Below are 18,611 nucleotides of genomic sequence, written 5' to 3' on the forward strand. Positions count from 1 at the left end.
TTTCGAGTTTATACTCTCGGGGAGATGAAAATTTAAATGTCAGAACGCTCGCAAATTACACAACGTTACACGAGGGATCAAATGGACGACGTTACGGTTTGTTGGTAATGCGTTACACGTTGTGTACGCTTACACGGACACGCCACTGCGCGCGCGCGCGTAATAAATGCGTGTCCATTTGAGATCACTTTCCGGTTCGGCACTCGGCCGATGAAGGCCGCGGCAATCTACGAAAATGATAATGGAGTAGAAACCGTCCGTCGGTTGCGGGAAATATTCATAACTTCTTTCCGCGATGCTAGTTCTAACGTGACAAGTCTAACTGACACGGCGATGTTGGAAACGTTTAACTCGACACCGTTCGTGGACACAAACGCAGCGAGATAAGACGAGAAAAGTATGCATGAGAGACGGAAAAGAGAAGAGAGAGAGAGAGAGAGAGAGAGAGAGAGAGAGAGAGGAAGAGCGCGAATTACTGCACCACCGGACTGTGCATCGAGAGAGCCACGTATGTTACCGCAGTCGCGTATTCGGTTTTCAAACTAACAGGTGAACCTCGGTAACTTAATCTTTTTCTGCTCGCCCATCAAACTTCCACACGCGTAACCGTACGTACGTGCGTGCGTGCGTGCGTGCGTGCCTGCGTCGTCAAGCCTCATCGCACTTTGCGTCAGACCAGACGCTTTCCGGGCTGCACTTTTCGCACGACACGTGCGAAACCTACCTGAGAAACTGTGTTATCCCAAGGGGATAAATTTGCAACGTCTGCTGTTTCATAGTAATTAAAAAATAATTCCGGAACGATATCACGCATAATGATACGTTATTAATCATATCGCTGTCGATCTTTAATGATTTGAAAAAAAAAAAAAAAAGAACAGTCGGCGGTAATACTGATAATAATGAGCTATTACGAGGAAATACGAGCGGATAAATTATTTTATAATAATTATGTAAGGATCTCGAGAATTCAACGACGATCAGCCATTGCGATAATCGATGGGCGATCCGATGGTTTATTCCGTCGCGAATCGGAGCGCGAATGTGTCGAAGACGAATACGCTGTCGTCTGAAGCGAACTCTCGAGATATTAACGTCGCGAATATCTAAATATAAGTGGACACTTTGAGAAACGTCGCCATCGGCGCGATTACGTATTCGTCGCTTCTCCTTTTTCTTTTCTTTTTTTTTTTTTCTTTCGGCGAGGCGCCGTCGACGCGGCGCGGGTATTAAAAAGCCGCAACAACCCCCCTCTACCCTTCCTCCTCACTCGTCGCTCGTCGATATCAATTAGGGATACGAGCGCGGAAATGTCAGGCTTATTCCTGCGAAGGTGCAAACGCGGCGGATTTACGGCATGAGGAAGACATCTCCTCGCGCGCGCATAAACGAGACGAGGTCTCCCTCTCTTTCTGTCTGTCGACAATCATCGTTTAAAATACGCCGTCGGAAGAGCTGTTCGTTGATTTCCGTGAATCGACGAAACGAGCCTGGAAACTCGTCGATCCGGTCCGCGCGAGCGACGCTAAACGACACTTTGATAATAAAAGTATCGTTTATCTAGTTTTTTTCTCTCTCCTTCTCTCCCTCGGGCACGATGAATCTTGATCGACCTCCGTTAATTTTTCTTCCGTATTAATTAATACACGTCGGTACGTGAAATTGCGGTATCGCGCGGAGATTACTCGCGCTCGAATTAAACTGGACATCGGTGACATTTCGGCGGGTGTGATCATCTCGCAAGATACCCAGGCGCTTACATCTTTCTCTTCACACGCAATCAGACTCGGTAAATTTTCACCCGCAAATCCCCGCGGACGCGAAATCATCGAAATGACGATACCCTCGTCGCTCGGTGATGGCCGGAAGAGACAGTCCGACGTCTCGTGTGACACATTTGATACCGAGGCGAAGTGAAGATGCCGGGAGCTTATTAAATTTAAGCGCGCCTGAATGATACTCGATAACGCAGGAGAGAGGATAAAAGTACCGATGACTCCATCAAAGTACCTCCGCGGAGCGGCGACTCTTCGAGGCTCCGAGGCTCGGCGGCCGAGGTGCTGCTTCTCCTTTCGGCCGTTTCGGCCTAATCCGTGTATTGCGTCTTGCTCGAGCGTACACGAGGATAATTCTTTAGAAGCAACCGACCATGGGAGCGGGCAGGAGAAGCGCGAGAAGAGAGGACGGGAGAGAGAAGCGATGCGTCAGCTCCCGCCAGAAATAACGCGGATAAACTTAGACGGCCCTCCGTCCAAGAACCGACCAAAGCCGAAGACTCCCAAGCACGATTCGAATCCTCATGAAATCGTCCGCGACAAAAGAGCCCGCCGCTCTCCCGTTCGCCGCCCGGCCGATCGCGCGCGCCCTTCGACCCTTCCTCTCGTGCCAAACAGCGAGCGGCTGTCGATCCCGCGAGATCGTCCGCCGGAAATAATACGCGGCGGCCATCAGAGCGGCGCGAGATGAAAGTCGAGTGTCGGCTTTGCAAAGAGATTACGCGCGCATTCGGAATTTCATTAACTTAATCATGCCACTTTGACCGGCACGACGGCGACGACGACGGTTTTAACGGGGATCCCTCGCGTCGCGCAGAGAAAGAGAGTTAATTAGCATAAAAGGTAGGAAAAGTCGCGGCGGGGCGGGGCGGGGGAGGGTGGGAAGAGAAAGAGCGCGCGCGCTCGCGTCACGTCCACCTGGCAAACATCGCGCGCTGATAAATTTACAGTCCGTACACGGTCCTATGAGCGCAGTTACCGCCGGAAATAAATCCCTCCCCGCGTAAAAATAAAACTGGAACGAGGGGAGTGCGCGCGCATGCACACACGCACACGCGTATGAGCCGTTAAGAGAGATCCCCGGGCGTTATGATAAACCGCGCGTGATCAAAAAGAGCAATGCGAGAGAGGAGCGAGAGAGAAACGGACGGAGAGATCGGAGGACGAGCGAGCGAGGAGCGTCGTTTCGGCGAGGGTTAACGGCGCGATCGATACGTCTGTAAAAAATAAATAAATGACCCTCCGAAATCGAGACAACGAGTCGTAATCGAGACTCTTCATGTACGCGCGAGAGGGCGGCGAAGCGTAAACTTTGAGGCAACGTAAACCGATAATGTTGAAACTGGAGTATTTATATTCGGCGAGAGAGAGAGAGAGAGAGAGAGAGAGAGAATGCATCAACAATTGCAGCGCAAACTCGCGGCATTCATCGATACACGTATTCGTGGCGCGCACGCCTCGTTATTAACGCAGCCATTATTGTCCGATATAATTTCAGTTGAATTACGATATTATTCCGTTCTGGCGCAAAGTACACTCCCTGCTTTTTACAAACAATTTCGAGAATTAAACCGATCGGCGTTACGCTCTTCGCCGCGATCACGCTAATAAGGATTATAATACTCTCTCTCTCTCTCTGTATACCGTGTGTACTTTTACCGTGCTCGCTCAAGATACCGTATAGGGCGACTATTAGACATCCTTATTAGGGACGAAGCGGACACGACTCTCCGATAAGTTTATTTCCGATGGCGTGGAAAATGCGCCGCGCGTTCATTACAATAATACAATTCGCCGAGATTACATCGAACGATAATGAATGCACGGCACGGATATTGCGGGGATTTAACACCAATTAACGATACCGCGTCGCAGCCGGAGGATAAGACGGCGAAGGAACCGCAAAATCCGTCTCGCGCTGCGATGCTCAACACAAGACAGCACTGTGACAAATCAAGCTCCGCGCCAATAGAACAGAAGAGGGGGGATGCGGGATGGGGCATTAACGAAGAGCGAGGGGATAAAAGGGGGAGAAAGAAAAGGCGGGCGTACGCGAATGAGCCGTCTCGGCTAGGTAGATGACGCAAACGCTAATGACTGCTGCATTAATCTAATCTGGTCCAGGCACCAATAATAACGCGCGAAAATGACACTCTATATTCCGAGTCCGATTACGAGAGACACGGCTCCTTCTCGGAAGCGCTCGCAAGGGACACCGGAAGGGAAGAAGAAATTATCCGAGCACGCGGCGGTCATCAGTCATTACGGCGCGAATAGCGGAGAGAGTGTCATTGCGCGGAGAGGTATAATTAGAAGATTCTCATCGTCGTAAAAATCGCAAGATGGATTCCTACGAAATGTCGAGTCGGCGAGAGATAAATAGTATCCATCTCTCTCTCTCTCTCTCTCTCTCTCTCTCTCTCTCTCTCTCTCCCTCTCTTTTATAATTCGTCCGCGAAAGAGTCCCGAAGCACTGGCGCGAGCGATGCAATTACGTTTCGCAGCAAGCGGATGCAATAAGGACACTCTGAATCTAACGACACACCGCCCGACATACACGCTGACCTTACGATCTTGTTTATTCGTTACGACCTTGTTACTTTTCCGCGGTGTCTCATAAAAGATCGTGCGCGATCGGGGCTTACGTAATTTTTGATCGGCTTCCAAGAAAAGTCCCATGGCCGGATTAAAATGGAAAACTCTGAACGCGAGTCGATAAGTCGGCAAGAAAGAAAGAGAGAGAGAGAGAGAGAGAGAGAGAGAGAGTGTGTGTATGTGTGCGGCAATAGTCGGCCGTTCTCCCAGCGAGGGATGAAATAGCGCGTGAGCTTCGTAAATCTTCGCCGTCGCGGGCATCATCGGAGACGATAGCAATTAAAGCGTTAGTGACGTCGTAGAGCAGACCGAAGCGTATCGTACGAGTACGCCGTCAAATAGACGGGCGTCGTAATTTCTGGACGGCTGTGCGGTTGTCGCAGCGGCGCGATTTTGGTGCGGTTCCAAGCGTAGGCAGGTAGGTGAGCGGCCTTCGTGGAACTCTCGAATGTGCGTACGCAAACGCGCGCGCGAGATTATTATCGTTCACGGTTAACAATTATTCCGAGAAGCACGTCGTTCACCCACATTTTACATCGCGTGGCGCACGCTCGTCGTCTCCGCTGAAACGTCGCCGCGCGCGCCACGACTCTTTCTCTCTCTCTCTCTCTTTTTTCCCTCTACCTACCTCTCTCGGTGCACAACACGCGGACAAATTTACGACCGCGAATTTTCACCGATATAACGTACGAGCGGTAGCCGGAACGCTAACAAGAGGAGGAGCAGGTACAAGTGGGTCATTCGAGCGAGCCGCGCGGCGGCCGACGTCATTAAAATTAATCGAGCTCCATTGTTGAGGGCGGATTTGCATCTAATACCGTCGGCCACTTTATTCGCTTCTTTATTTTAATGCGACGACGACGATGACGAGACGGAAAAATCCATAGTGCGAATCAATGTTCGCCGGGCCAAAGAACAGCACCTCTCGTGCCTCTGCAGAGCCACGAGCGGAGCGAGAGGTGTCGATCGACGCGATCGCGACGCGGCGATGCAAGCGGCGAAAAATAGCGCATCCATGATATATCGGCACTCTGACGTAATCCCGTCGCAGCGGCCTGCCGTTGGAAAACTGCCGAGCAAAGGAACATTGTTCGCGATCGCGCGGTATGAATATGCGTTCTCTTAATTAACCCTGCCATTTCCGCGGAAAAGTCTCTGCTGACGCAGAGGAGATACAAAACAATGGCCGTTAGTATATCGGTCGCGATATGTATACGCGCGAGAAAATATACGCCGGATCGGCCGACGCGATAACGCGATCTTTTTATTTGCCGCGCTGCTCGCCGCCGCGTTGAACGCGGCAGTTGCATAAAATATTACGTACGTATAATTCGAGCGTAGTCACGCGGCTCTCTTTCGGATCTCCTCGCGGCAGAGAGAAGGAGGGACTACCTGTTACATTTCCATCGAGGTCGAAAGTTGATCGTGCACGCGCACGGCCGCGCGTGTGTACACAGTGGCGGCTCGACATGCGATGGATTATGCAGCGCGCATTTAGAAAGTTCCCCTCGTCAGCGATTTTCCACGGCGAACAGAGGCGGGCGGGCGAACGAACGAACGAACGAACGAACGAACGAACGAACGAACGAACGAACGAACGAACGAACGAACGAACGAACGTACGAACGTAACGAAACGTACGAACGACGAACGTACGAACGTACGAACGTACGAACGTACGAACGTACGAACGTACGAACGTACGAACGTACGAACGTACGAACGTACGAACGACGAACGTACGAAACGAACGAAACGTACGAACGTACGAACGTACGAACGTACGAACGTACGAACGTACGAACGTACGAACGTACGAACGTACGAACGTACGAACGTACGAACGAACGAACGTACGAACGTACGAACGTACGAACGTACGAACGTACGAACGTACGAACGAACGACGAACGTACGAACGTACGAACGTACGAACGTACGAACGTACGAACGTACGAACGTACGAACGTACGAACGAACGAACGAACGAACGACGAACGAACGAACGAACGAACGAAACGAACGAACGAACGAACGAACGAACGAACGAACGAACGAACGAAACGAACGAACGAACGAACGAACGAACGAACGAACGAACGAACGAACGAACGAACGAACGAACGAACGAACGAACGAACGAACGAAACGAACGAACGAACGAACGAACGAACGAACGAACGAACGAACGAACGAACGAACGAACGAACGAACGAACGAACGAACGAACGAACGAACGAACGAAGCACGAGTAACACGCCAAAGAAGCCCCGTCGACGAACCGTCGACACCGATAAAGCTCGAACTTCAACGTCGCAAACAAATCGCGACGACGCGGCGACGAGGACGAGCGGAGAGAGGCGCGGGTGCACGTGAGACGGGGCGAACTTCTACATGTGGAATCGACGGACAAGCGCGCACGGTTTCGATGAATGTTTTGTCATTTATTTTATTCCGTTATAGTCCGGAAAAATACGTATGAAAAATTGCGTGGGGTAATTCCGTAGCGTTCGCTGCCACGCGCGAGCATGTCGAAAAATATAATATTTCGGGAAAATATGGCAGAAATATGTGTATATTTTTTTTAGATTAACATTGTATTTGCCGCATTTCGATTCGATCGATGCTCCGTCAAGCTGAATCTTCGCGATTCTCCCCGACTGTCATCAGAGCCAGATATATATATTAATCAACGCCCGTTCTAACCCGGATCGAATCCGCGATTCGACGATGGTCGAGCGGAACGCGAATGGGATACATCCCTCGCCCTCTCTCTCTCTCTCTCTCTCTCTCTCTCGTGTCGCTCTCATTGTTCATTAAAACCGGGGGAAACGACGTCGTAAACGCGCCCACGAAACGTCGGGATGACCAGGACGCTGCAATTTCCATTCGAGCGTGTTAATGCAATACCGTCGCCACCACCGCCGTGTCACCCTCGTTGTACTCCTCCTTCTCCTCAACAACGGCAACGACGCTAGTGGCAACAGTCGTGTAAGAAGAACGGAGAGAGAGAGAGAGAGAGAAAGAGAGAGAGAGAGAGAGAGAGAGAAAGAGAGAGAGAGAGAGAGAGAGAGAGAGAAGAGAGTTAAGAGGGAACAACGCACGGCTCTTGCACGCGCAAATAACGTTTATGCCGAGAGAGCAGGGAGGACCCTCGTAAACACGAGGCCGTAACTGTGAAACTCGTTTCCATCACGTTTCGCTTACTTCGATCGAATTTCCGCATAGATCGCGCGAGAATACGTTGCAAAGCGTGCGCATGAATTAAGACGCGAGACGGCACACGGCCGGCAAGTGTTCGATAGCGTCCGCCGCCGATGTGTATTGTATTACATCCGCGAGGAACTTGCTGTCGCGTATTCTTTCGCGTTTATGAAAGCACGACCTGCCAAACGAAATGCGATGATTGCCGATTGAATTTTATCATCGCATCGTAGCCTCGTGTCGAAGTGACAGACCACTTCGAAGAGAGAGACTCGCTCTCGTGACAGCCGGGTTTAAAGGAGCTTGTTGACAAGCAACACCGATTCTTATCGCGATGAATTCATCATCATCCATAGACGAAAAAGTGCGCGCGCGTGCGCGCGAACGCGCGGAAGGATGCGGAAGCAAGAATTTTCCACGCGGAAAAGCGTTTGCCCTGTCAGCTTGAATAGAGAATCGTCAATCTACGTTACTCACGACTACCAGGAGCGCGCGAGGAGCCGGGAAACGGAAAAAAGAGAGGAGGCGAAGCAATTTAATTTTTTTCCCGCATGCGGAAGATCCCATATCGTCGCTGGAAGACGCGCGACGTGTCGTAGTTTATTACATTTTTCCTCTCCTAGTCAACGAACTAATGGACCGCTGGAAATAGTGCCGAGGCTATAAGCTCTTATTCATCCTTGAAATAAAATCAGCACCGTCTCTCTCGCGGTGTCGTCTCACTTCGACTCCTGGTTTGCGCCGCCCGGAGGTAACTGGATAAAACGAGTGTCGTAACGACATATCACGTTGTTGAGAGTCCGCACACGCGCGCGCGCGCGAGCCAGATACTTGACGTTTAAAAACATTTTCGAATTTTGACGACAAGTAGACACGAAATGTCTTCGCGTTCCTCTATACGGAATAAATTGTAGATTTCAAGGCGACGACGCGGCGGATAGAAAGAGAAGGAGAGAGACGGAGAGGACATAGAGGAACTGCAAATCTCACCCAAGCCGTGACATTCGAAACGAGAAATTGTCCGCACAAGGCGAGCGACTGACTTAAGAAAAAAAAAAAAAAAAAAAAAAAAAAAAAAAAAAAAAAAAAAAAGATATCGGAAATGACTGCTATCTTCTCGCGTTAAAATATTTCTATTACATTTTAACGGACCGGTCGTGCGTTTCATGGGCGCGCGCGCGCGCATATGCATGTGTGTACGTGTGTGCGCATAACCGCAAGGCTTCTCTCCTACGAGGAACTTCTAGATTGCCTTGGCGAATCGCTCGCACGCTGACCTCGCCGATCGAGATCGCTCCTAGACCGACTCGTACGAGAAATCCATCGGCACGACTTCCTGCAGATATTTCAACTTTCTAGTTAACCGGTCGACCTGCCGATACGCCGCGGCTCGCGCGTTAAATCACGTCTCTTAGCTTGCGATAAGAGCGGCTATTGTACGGCGGCAATGGCCGTTGTTTATATCCTTTCGACCCTGCCCTCGGACACCCCGGCCTGGCGGTGCCTGGCGAGCGCCCGCGCGATTCCCGGACCTTTCTAGAAAATATCAAGCGGTAATTAGTCGCGGAAGAGGATATAGTGGGATATCGCTCCTCCCCGAGGTCGTCGCGGCGAGAAATCCGCTATCGAGCGAGATTTTTTCACGCTCCCGAGACTTTCTAGTCGATTGATCCGCGCGATTATCCCTTCGCGTGCGTCGAGAGCCACGCGCACTGGCAACATTATCCTCGTCGCAATTTCCGCCTTTGAATGCGAGTGAACCGTCGGGGCGGAGTCGGAGTTGTAACTCGCAGGACTGCGAGTTTCCGAATACAAATCGTAAAGTAAAAGTGAAGGAAAAGAGATAATTTTGAGCTCTTTGTGCGCAAGATTCCCTCCTGAGGGCAAGGTTGAAGTGTTGCAACTGCATATTTTGTGGATGTAAAATGTTTGTTAGAGTTTGTCCCAGGTTAAGGGCAGGTAAGAGCAAAATAACGGTCGCTACCCCCCGCTTCTTCGACGATTCTCCCTGTTGAAGCGCGCTGCAGGTATATCGACCAGGCGAGGCAGAGAGAAAGACGGAGAGGGAGAGGGAGAGAGAGAGAGAGAGAGATCCGCGTCTTTGTTATCTGAGCTTCGATCTGAAGCCGGCGTCTGTCGATCCGGGCTCGTTGCTCTCGCGGAGACGTAAAAAGTGTACCGAGTCGAGACGAAGGGCGCCAGCCGGCTACCCGCGACACGCCTCTCGTATCGAAAACAATTATCGTAACGTAATATCACGCGTCTATCGTCGCCGAACGACAATAAATCTCGACGTGCACGCACGGACGCACGCATGCACGCACACACACACGGTCGCGCGCGCCTCTCTTCTTCCTCCTCCTATTCCACTTTGTCCCTCTTTGTTCGCGAACGTACTTAACCCTCGCAACACCGGATTGTTATTCATAACTTGAGCTATCAAGACGAGGTGCATTACGCTCGTCATATTAGATTCGCTGATTCTTATGCTTGTTACCCGGGCAACTTTATTTAAAATTTATCGAGAGAGACAAGTATTTCCCTCTTGCTGCAACGTGCGAGTTTCTTCAATTGTTCACCGGACACACGGATGTGCGGTTTTTTTATCGAGACGAGAGATTTCGCGGGATCCACCGTTACTTGGCAAAATAATTCTCCCCGAGAAAAAGCGCGTTGCGCATATTTTCGCGTCTGAAAAATTGAGGCTGAACGTTTCATTTAAGCGTCGAAGGAGACTTTTACGAAGGGGAGAAACGTGTGCTCGATATGCAGTGCTATGCGATAGATGAGAGGGTAAATGTTTATTGAATCCATAAAGCGACGGAAGACGCTTCAACGACGGAGCGCACGTTAGGTAGAACGCGAAATGGCCGAGCGAACCCTCGCGTCTTTGCCTTATAAGATGCCTAGATTACAGCGTATCGCACTACATAATCTGTAATGCATACACGCACGCACGCACGCACGCACGCGCGTACACACGCGGCGCAGAAATCGAAGAAATATTATCCCACCGTCGTCGCGGCCCGCACAATATTGCGTATCTCGCATATCTGCAATTGGCATGGCAGTAGAGCTACTAAGGGAGAGAAATCGAGCACCACGTTCGAACCCGAACGAGTCCGGAGGACAGGTAGTTACGAAGGGCAGCCCATACCGGGTGACCGATACGTACGAGCGAATCGCGTGATCTCGGCTGGTATGCAGACGGACCGCAGTGGCGTGTTGCATTATTTTAGAGGGGGACCAAGAGAAAGAGAGAGAGAGAGAGAGAGAGAGAGAGAGAGAGCGAGAGAGAGGCACAGGACGCAGACAATCGCGAGGGGAATCCTGACCGTGTATACACACACGCGCGCGTGACTGTGTGTATGTACGCGCGTATGCGCGTGTATTTTGTGAGAGCGGAGAGGGGGCGACCGACCAGGTGGCAAAGCCACCCCATGTAATTCTGGCCCGCGCGGCTCCCTCCAGGGGAGAGTTGAGCCTCTCACGTATTCTGTCGCTCTCTGTCTCTTCTCCTCCTCCTCCTCCTCCCCCTCCTCCTCCTCTTCTCTTTCTCTCGCCCGGTGCACGTACACACTCGACACGCGATCGAATCGCACGCGTTTGTTAGCATTAAACTGCCAGATAAACGCACGCATCGTCGGCCGCCCGAGCGAGCCCCCTGCGCGCTCGCGATATCGATGCTGGTTATCGATTCCTCCGCTTACCCAACGCGGAATCGTCATTCGCAAGAACGGTCATTCGCACCGCAAACTTCCCGTGGGATTTTTCCAGCTGCTCCACGGAGCGAATCCACGTTTTCGCGGAGTCTCAATGTTATCTTCAATTGCAATTGGCGCTACGTATGTTCGAGCGCGTTTTCGCGTTTATCAATATGTCATATGTTACATCTCGCTTCGAGTCTCGCGGGTCCCTTTGGGCGAGTCACCGAAAAGAATGATTTTCATGACGGTTCCGTACGTGTACATTACGAGAGATGTGAGAGCACCAAGGATGGAGGAGATCACATTCATGACGAGCGCATGGCGGCGCAAGCAGCGAAGGACGACGCGTGAGTCACGCACCGCCGAAACCAGTCGACCGCGTAACACATGTCGATTACGTCTAATCGACGATACTGATAAACGATATTAATCGCGCGTTGCTTAATCAGCCACACGTGTGCGTGCGTGCGTGCGTGCGTGCGTGACTGCGTGAGAGCGAGCGAGCCAGTCAGTGAACGCGCGGGAAAAGTTGAAGCGACGCGACTACTACGACTCGTAGTCGTTCGAAAGTTACGAGCAAGACTTTAAATAGCTTTTTAAACCGGTCGGCTGGTTCCACCGGTTTAGATACATAAAATCCGACAACGTGACGTCCGACCTTTCGCAAATCGGTTCACAAATAGCGACCTTTCGCGCGTAGATCCCGCTAAAACTGTCGACGCGCGCGAGAGGAGATCGACTTAACGTCTCTTTAAACGCAACCACCCATCGCCATCTTGCTTTCTTTCTTCCCTTCGACACACAAAATGTGTCGTTATGATATTATTTCGACAAGTACTTTCAGAGAATGTCGTATAAAATCTCTACGCGGCGTTCTCTACTAGAGACGCGAGTCAATCTATCTCATCGTTGTTTGTCGCAATTCCGAAGATGGTTTGCGTAGGTATATCATAAAAAGAGACGTTGTAAAAATGATATGTTAACTTCATCAAGTATCTAGACCAGCATAAATGCAGAGTCGCGTAATGCGAACATAATCGCTATGGTTCGCTGTAAGATGCAAAATAAAACTATTATAAGCGCGACTTTAAGCCTGGGACTTTACAAGATAGAGACAAAATGTATGTTGCAGGTGTCGCAGTCACGAATAAACGAATTATTTTCACGTGTTCATAGTATCGAGATCGGCGTCAGGGTCGCCGATTAAGGGTCGCGCACGAGCTGATCTTTACATAACGCCATCTCGAAGAAACGGTTTCGTCCGAACGAGCCTCTACTCGCTTGCTTGCTTGCTTGCTTGCTTGCTTGCTTGCTCGCTTGCTTGCTTGCTTGCTTACTCGCGTCGAGAGTATCGAGGTTCCAGGAGAAAATCTTCCGTCAACTTAATGAATATTTGATGTCCGCGCTTCTCCGCGAGTGCCTCTCATAACGCCGCCGCCGCTGCTGCCGCCGTCGTAAATTCAGCGAGAGATTTTCCCGCGAGGTGGAAATCGCGCAAAGCCGCAACCGCGGCGGCGCATATCGCGGTATCGCGTAATACCTCGCGCGTGATTGTAACGACCGCGAGCGGAAAGAGTATTAATCGCGCGCGGCCGTTTTAATCTCCACGAGAAAGCGCGTCGGCCGCGTATCTCGCGAGCTCGTCTCGTCGAGCCGCGAGAAGCATCATTAGCCGACGACGGCCATTCGGACACTCCAATTGCGACTGCGTCGCAATTAAGAAATGCGATGCACCGAAATTCCGAACGAATTAAATTAATTATGCACGAGGCTCTCGCTTCCTGCGAATGAATATACGAAAGATTAAGAGAGAGAGAGAGAGAGAGAGAGAGAGAGAGAGAGAGAGAGAGAGAAGAGGCATGGGGAGGAAGTTGGTGTATCGTACGCGCGAGTAATAATCAGATTTACGCTGTAATTTCTAACGCAATTATCTCTCTGCCGCACTCTGTGCGAGTGCGCACGAATTCGATATATACCGTGACGCCGCGACAAGCCCCGAGGAAGAGAGGGCGTGCGTATACCTTTGGCGGTAATTTTAGTTGCTTGACAATTTGGCACCGTCTACACCAAATAGAAAACCACGCCGTCGACCTGCGCGCGCGTGTTAGTGAAAAAAGTGCAAAACGACAAGGGAGGAGAGAAGATGGGACGAGGAAGCGGAGAAAAGAAGAAAGAAGAGAACGAAGAGAAGTCGTTGACGGAGAGTCGCGGCGCGCGCGATAATCTATTTGCTCCTTTCGTAGACTAACGGGAGAGCAGAGAGAGAGAGAGAGAGAGAGAGAGAGAGAGAGAGAGAGAGAGAGAGAGAGAGAGAGAGAGAGAGAGAGAGAGAGAGAGAAAGAGAGAGCCGTCCTATTTATATCCACGAGAAACTTGTAGACCAGTATTGTGCAACTCGCATAGCTTTCCATAGGGTGTCCCATTGTGTCCGGATCGCGGTGGAGGGATACGAGACGGAGATCAAACGAGGAGACACGACACGGGTGTTTCGTTACCGCGACGCATTCATAGTTACGACGTTAACGTTGAAAATTGAAGCCTTCAGAGTCAAGCCGAAAGCTCGAAAAGCGCCGGCGAAGAAGGCAACTGGAGCATTTTTCAGCGCGTAAACCTCAGCTCGACGCAATTTCCGATCCGACTATCAAGATGCGCGAACAATTGGGAATTACAGCGCGGCGTGTTCCGATATGGAGGAATAAAATTCACATGTATGTCCAAAGCGACATACGCGCTGCGAGCGAGCGAGACGGAGAGAGTGAGGAGGAGTCCGGCGGAAAGGCGAACCGTAGCCGCGAGCGAAAAATCGCGCGTCCGCGCGTACAAACAATCATCCATTCATTTAACAATGCACGACTCGCGCCGCCGTTCAAGGCCATTGCATCGCGGTTCAAAGAGCTCGCGCGTAGCGTCGCCTCGCCAACAGAGTCGCGACCATTTCGCCAAAGGTTAGCGACTTAGAATAATCTATATTGTTCCTCCGCCCTGGCCGCGCGCGCTCCAAGACTCGCGTGCGCGCTTTAACACGCTAGAAAATATCGGTTACCGTGGCGGTGGTATTTCGTAATTCGCGACCGTTCGTCCAAGTATGATTATCGAGAGGGAACGCTATAAACGCGACGCGATAAACGCGACGGTGCACTTTGTGATAATCGAAAGATTACGCCGGACTCGTATCGTCATCCTCGTCGTTCTCAACGTCTCGCTCGCAACGTCGTGCGCGCGCTATAATTAAGATAGCGATAAATGTGGGAAAAAACGCGATATGAAATATGCCATCGCGGCGCATTCGAGAGAGATCCTGTCCGAGGGCGAACATCGTTTTTTCAAACGCAAGAAAGACACATGCGCGTTCTTTTTTGCTCCTTGACCGCCGTTTATGACTCACGATAAGATAAAAATCAAGAGATAGCCCGCGATATATCTAACAAAAGTCAAAGTGTTCAAATCCGTCCCAGAGGGATCCGAATATCGGATTTATCGGAATACAACGATTACCGGCTACCGGTTCTTCGGCTTGACTGACTCTCTCTCTCTCTCTCTCTCTCTCTCTCTCTCTCTCGCTCGCACGAGCACGTTCGAGGAAGAGAAACGAGCTGACTGGCTGACCGACCGACCGACCGACCGGCAGGAACGAGAGGAGCGGAACGGGTACGGAGAGAAGGAGAAATACAGCCTGCACCTGCTGGCTGCAGCAAGCAGGAGTGACTTTCCGCTAAACTGTACGTCAGGTCAGAGTCGACCCTACCGATTGGGGGTCGGCGTTTACCTGCGTTACCTGCATCCGCCGGACATCTTGAGTTATGACGTCGAGTTAAACGAGAGGAAGTTTCTCGCGCACGTTCGAACACGTCGAAGTCGAGTTGCTTGAGAACACGCTCGAGATTTCACGGCAAGTTCGAGCGAGCGTATATGCCACGTGGAAAATCGCGACGCAACGCGGGCCGGTTTGCTCTCTCGTCGATATTTCGCGCAGTCGATTCGCAAAAAGTGTGCGCCAGAGCTTCCCCGTCCTGCTTTGGCCGCTGGCTTTCGCTTTCGACGACTTATCGGTCGGCATTGCACGAATCTCTCTCTGCCGCGCCGGCGCTTTTTCGCGCGATAGTCCTCTCTCTCTCTCCTCTCTCCTCTCTCTCTCATCGGGCGACAAGTTATTTGATACCGAAAAAAACCGCTATAAATGGCGGTTGAATTTTTTCGTCTCCGTCGGTCGCTTCCGGCGTCATCATTTCCAGCTCAAGCGTTGCGCGCCGAGCCTTGGAGAAGAAAACGTGTTATTCGCCCGGATGGCTCGCAAAAATTTCATCCCGCCGCCGCGCCGGGGGGAAGCGGACGCTTTTGCGTATCGTAACGGAAATTTATAATTTCACCGGCCAACGTAGAACAAACGTAACCGTTCTCGGTGCCGATCGGTGCCGCACGAGCTCTACTCGAGACACGCTGTTTGTAGAAAGTGGAAGCGAATCGCAAATGTTAGCACAATTGGTTGCGGCGACGTGGCCGCGGAAAATAGAGAAACGCCCGAGGTGTATGTGTGTGCATCGCGCTCGCGCGCGCGTAAGAGGCGGATATGAAAATATCGCGCGATGTGAATCCCGTATTATGGCGTCAGCGGTCTCACTCGGATTTTCGACGACTCTCGGACACGCGTAAACGACCGAGCGATGACACAGGGACGTCACGCGAATATAAAATATCGCGTTCAAAAATATCTACGCTCTCCTCCCACTCGTTCATGTCCAGTTTTCTCTTTTCGTTCATTACCCCCTCGCGAGACCTTTGGTTATTAAATTACCCCCTCGCGAGACCTTTGGTTATTAAATTGCTTCACATTCTTACGCGCGCCGATCTCTATCCGAGTCATCTCCATACGAGTATACGAGTATGCGCGCGCGCGCACGGTTAATGGACGTGTAATTAAAACGCGAACCACGTGTTTTGCGCACCATTTGATCCCCCGACCGCGAGCAGTAATCGGAAAAGCGCGTAATTTCCAGCCCCGCCATCGGCGATACATCGCGGAGCACGCGCGCGTATCCCCGGGGCGGGCAAGCAGGCTACCGGAGAGTATTTTCGAGCGATTTCGTCATCGGCTTGACGAAACGTCTGCCGAAAATGTAATCGACCAGCATCGGTCCGTTATCAAGTCGGATCTATCTCCGGAGAAAGGAAGCGATGGCTGCTTATTTGTCGTATAACGAATCTTTATCTCCATGATTAACTACGCACAGATACCGAAGCGGCCATTCGACACACATCACAAACACGCACACGCACGCACACGCACGCGTGTGTGTGAGATACGTGGGACAAGCGTACTGTGCAATCACGGTGGCTCTTATCAGCAAACTGTAAACAAAGGACACGCGATATTTATAGATCGGCCGGATAACGGCCCGTATCGAATGTGAGATATCGATAACCCGAGTTTCATTATTCATCGACCGTCACGGGAGCAAATAGACGAAATGAAATATTCACGGCTGTTATCGCTCGCGCGAGTTGCTTGTCAGAGGGAATGAAAATAAGAGAGCGCGCTGCGCTTTCGCGCAGGCGGTCTTCTGCGAAGAAGATTCCCCTGATTGCGAATTCGCAATCAAACTTTGTCGGCGCGTGAAAGTAAGACTGCGACGCGTACGACTCGAAAAAGAGCGTGAGGGGGAATTTTGTTGACGTTCGAGAAGAACCCGAGGAGTTCGGCGCTTTAATTAGAGGGAACGACTGAGCGCGCGCGCGCACGCGACGTGAACCCAACGCGTCAAAGATCGCGACGCGACCTTTCGTAAACGGCGCATGTACTTATTTATATATGCAGCGCGAATAATTCGTTCGCCGGCGTTAAATAATCAGTTCGCGAACTCTGTATCCTCCCATCGGCAAATATATCTCCCGCTATCGACGCGCGAGAGTGTCCAAGTGAAAAAAATACACGGCGACAAAAGCGCCGAGACGTGTATAAAAGTAATCCTCTCAAATACACCGTGCATGCGCTCTTCCTGGTCGACCTGCTGCACGAGTCATTTATCATAAGAAGAAAATAATAAAAAAAGAAGAAAGACGCGGACGATTAATTTTCGCGGATCAATCATGGCACTAAATTTCTCCCTCGATTAGCATCGCAGATAGCACGGTGATAACCGTGTCCTATCAATATCTTTCAGGAAGGTAATATCAAGAGCGATATCGATGCACTCGGTGTACCGAATAAGTATCGACAGCCCGTTACATTGACGCGTCCTCTGCATACACGGCCGCGTCTCGTTGCCCGGCCGTCACGATAACAAGTTGTCTGATTAAATTTATGTAACGGTGCATTATGTCTCGCGCGCGCGCGCGCGCGCACACGGCGTTGCCCGTAAAATTATTTTCGATAACCCACCGTGATAACGTCGCGGCGCGAACTCGCACCGACTGTCGCTTGGCATTTTTCCCTTCGCCTTCGTTAGCGATCGGTCACGCTCCGATGGGAAAGATTTTAAGCCCGAAATTACCGCCGCGATTCCGCGAGAGAGATTACGCGAGCACGGCTCCCTTTTTCTTCAACTCGGCGAATCCGCGCGCGAAAGTACGACAGAGAGAGAGAGAGAGAGAGAGAGAGAGAGAGAGAGAGAGAGAGAGAGAGAGAGAGAGAGGGAGGGAGAGCCGGGAAATTAGACGCGGCGCGATGAGTCTGCGAATTCATCGCCGTGTGCGTTATCGTCGCGCGACGAGATTGAACGTGGATTAAAAATAAATTGCCATAATCGCGCAACTACCTGGCGCCGCTACCTGGAAAACGATCTCTTCCCGTTAGTCAAGATCGCTCAGGGAGAGAGTGAACTGTGCGTTTTTCCAAGTCCTTTTGGCGGGCGTTGTTTTCCATGTGTTTCCGTTTAAACTTGCGACTTTACGCAATCGACATGTGCGGCTTTATACTTAAAAAAAAATCACTCGAAATGAGGGTCGCAATGCACGCATACACGCGTATTACCATAATTATTCAGCGCTTTGCATACAACGCACCTCTACTTTTGAACTCACGCCGGGAGAGACAAGAATCAAGAGTCGGCAACTGCTGAGCGAGCATACTTTCTTTACATTGTCCTGCACGTAGCATTTTCAGTTGGCAGCGTAGCGTACTTTTGAGTCGAGCAATAGGTTGAAAAGCGAAACGGAGCTTCCTGTCGAAGCTTCTCCTCCACGGAGCTCGTCGCAGCGACGGATTTGTATTCTAGGTGCTCGATCAGGTATGCGCCGCGAGCGCGAGGAAGACACATAAACAATAGCGTGACGATCGCGCGCAGCTGTTCGCGAGTGAGTGTGCCTCGTCCTGCGAGGCGTCCGACGGCGGCGA

At 51.1% G+C, this 18,611-nt stretch overlaps 1 protein-coding gene across 11 annotated transcripts in view; it reads right to left on the minus strand.

The window, feature by feature from the left end:
* scalloped (TEA domain transcription factor 1 homolog scalloped) overlaps positions 1-18,611 on the minus strand; it is a 133,391-nt gene that overhangs the window by 101,335 nt on the left and 13,445 nt on the right. For 3 of the 11 annotated variants that reach the window (XM_025297391.1, XM_025297390.1, XM_025297394.1), the window contains one exon: positions 18,281-18,611. This exon is cut by the window's right edge. The exons of 7 other annotated variants lie outside the window; for them this stretch is intronic. In XM_025297391.1, the coding sequence (XP_025153176.1) occupies positions 18,281-18,374 (94 nt within the window). In that variant the 5' untranslated portion in view covers positions 18,375-18,611. Of the gene's footprint in view, positions 1-17,657; positions 17,842-18,280 lie in introns of those variants that run through there. One more of the 11 variants, XM_025297392.1, reaches the window with a different exon arrangement.

Source organism: Harpegnathos saltator, unplaced genomic scaffold (genome assembly GCF_003227715.2).
Source record: "Harpegnathos saltator strain DR-91 unplaced genomic scaffold, Hsal_v8.6 scaffold175, whole genome shotgun sequence".
NCBI lineage: Eukaryota > Metazoa > Arthropoda > Insecta > Hymenoptera > Formicidae > Harpegnathos > Harpegnathos saltator.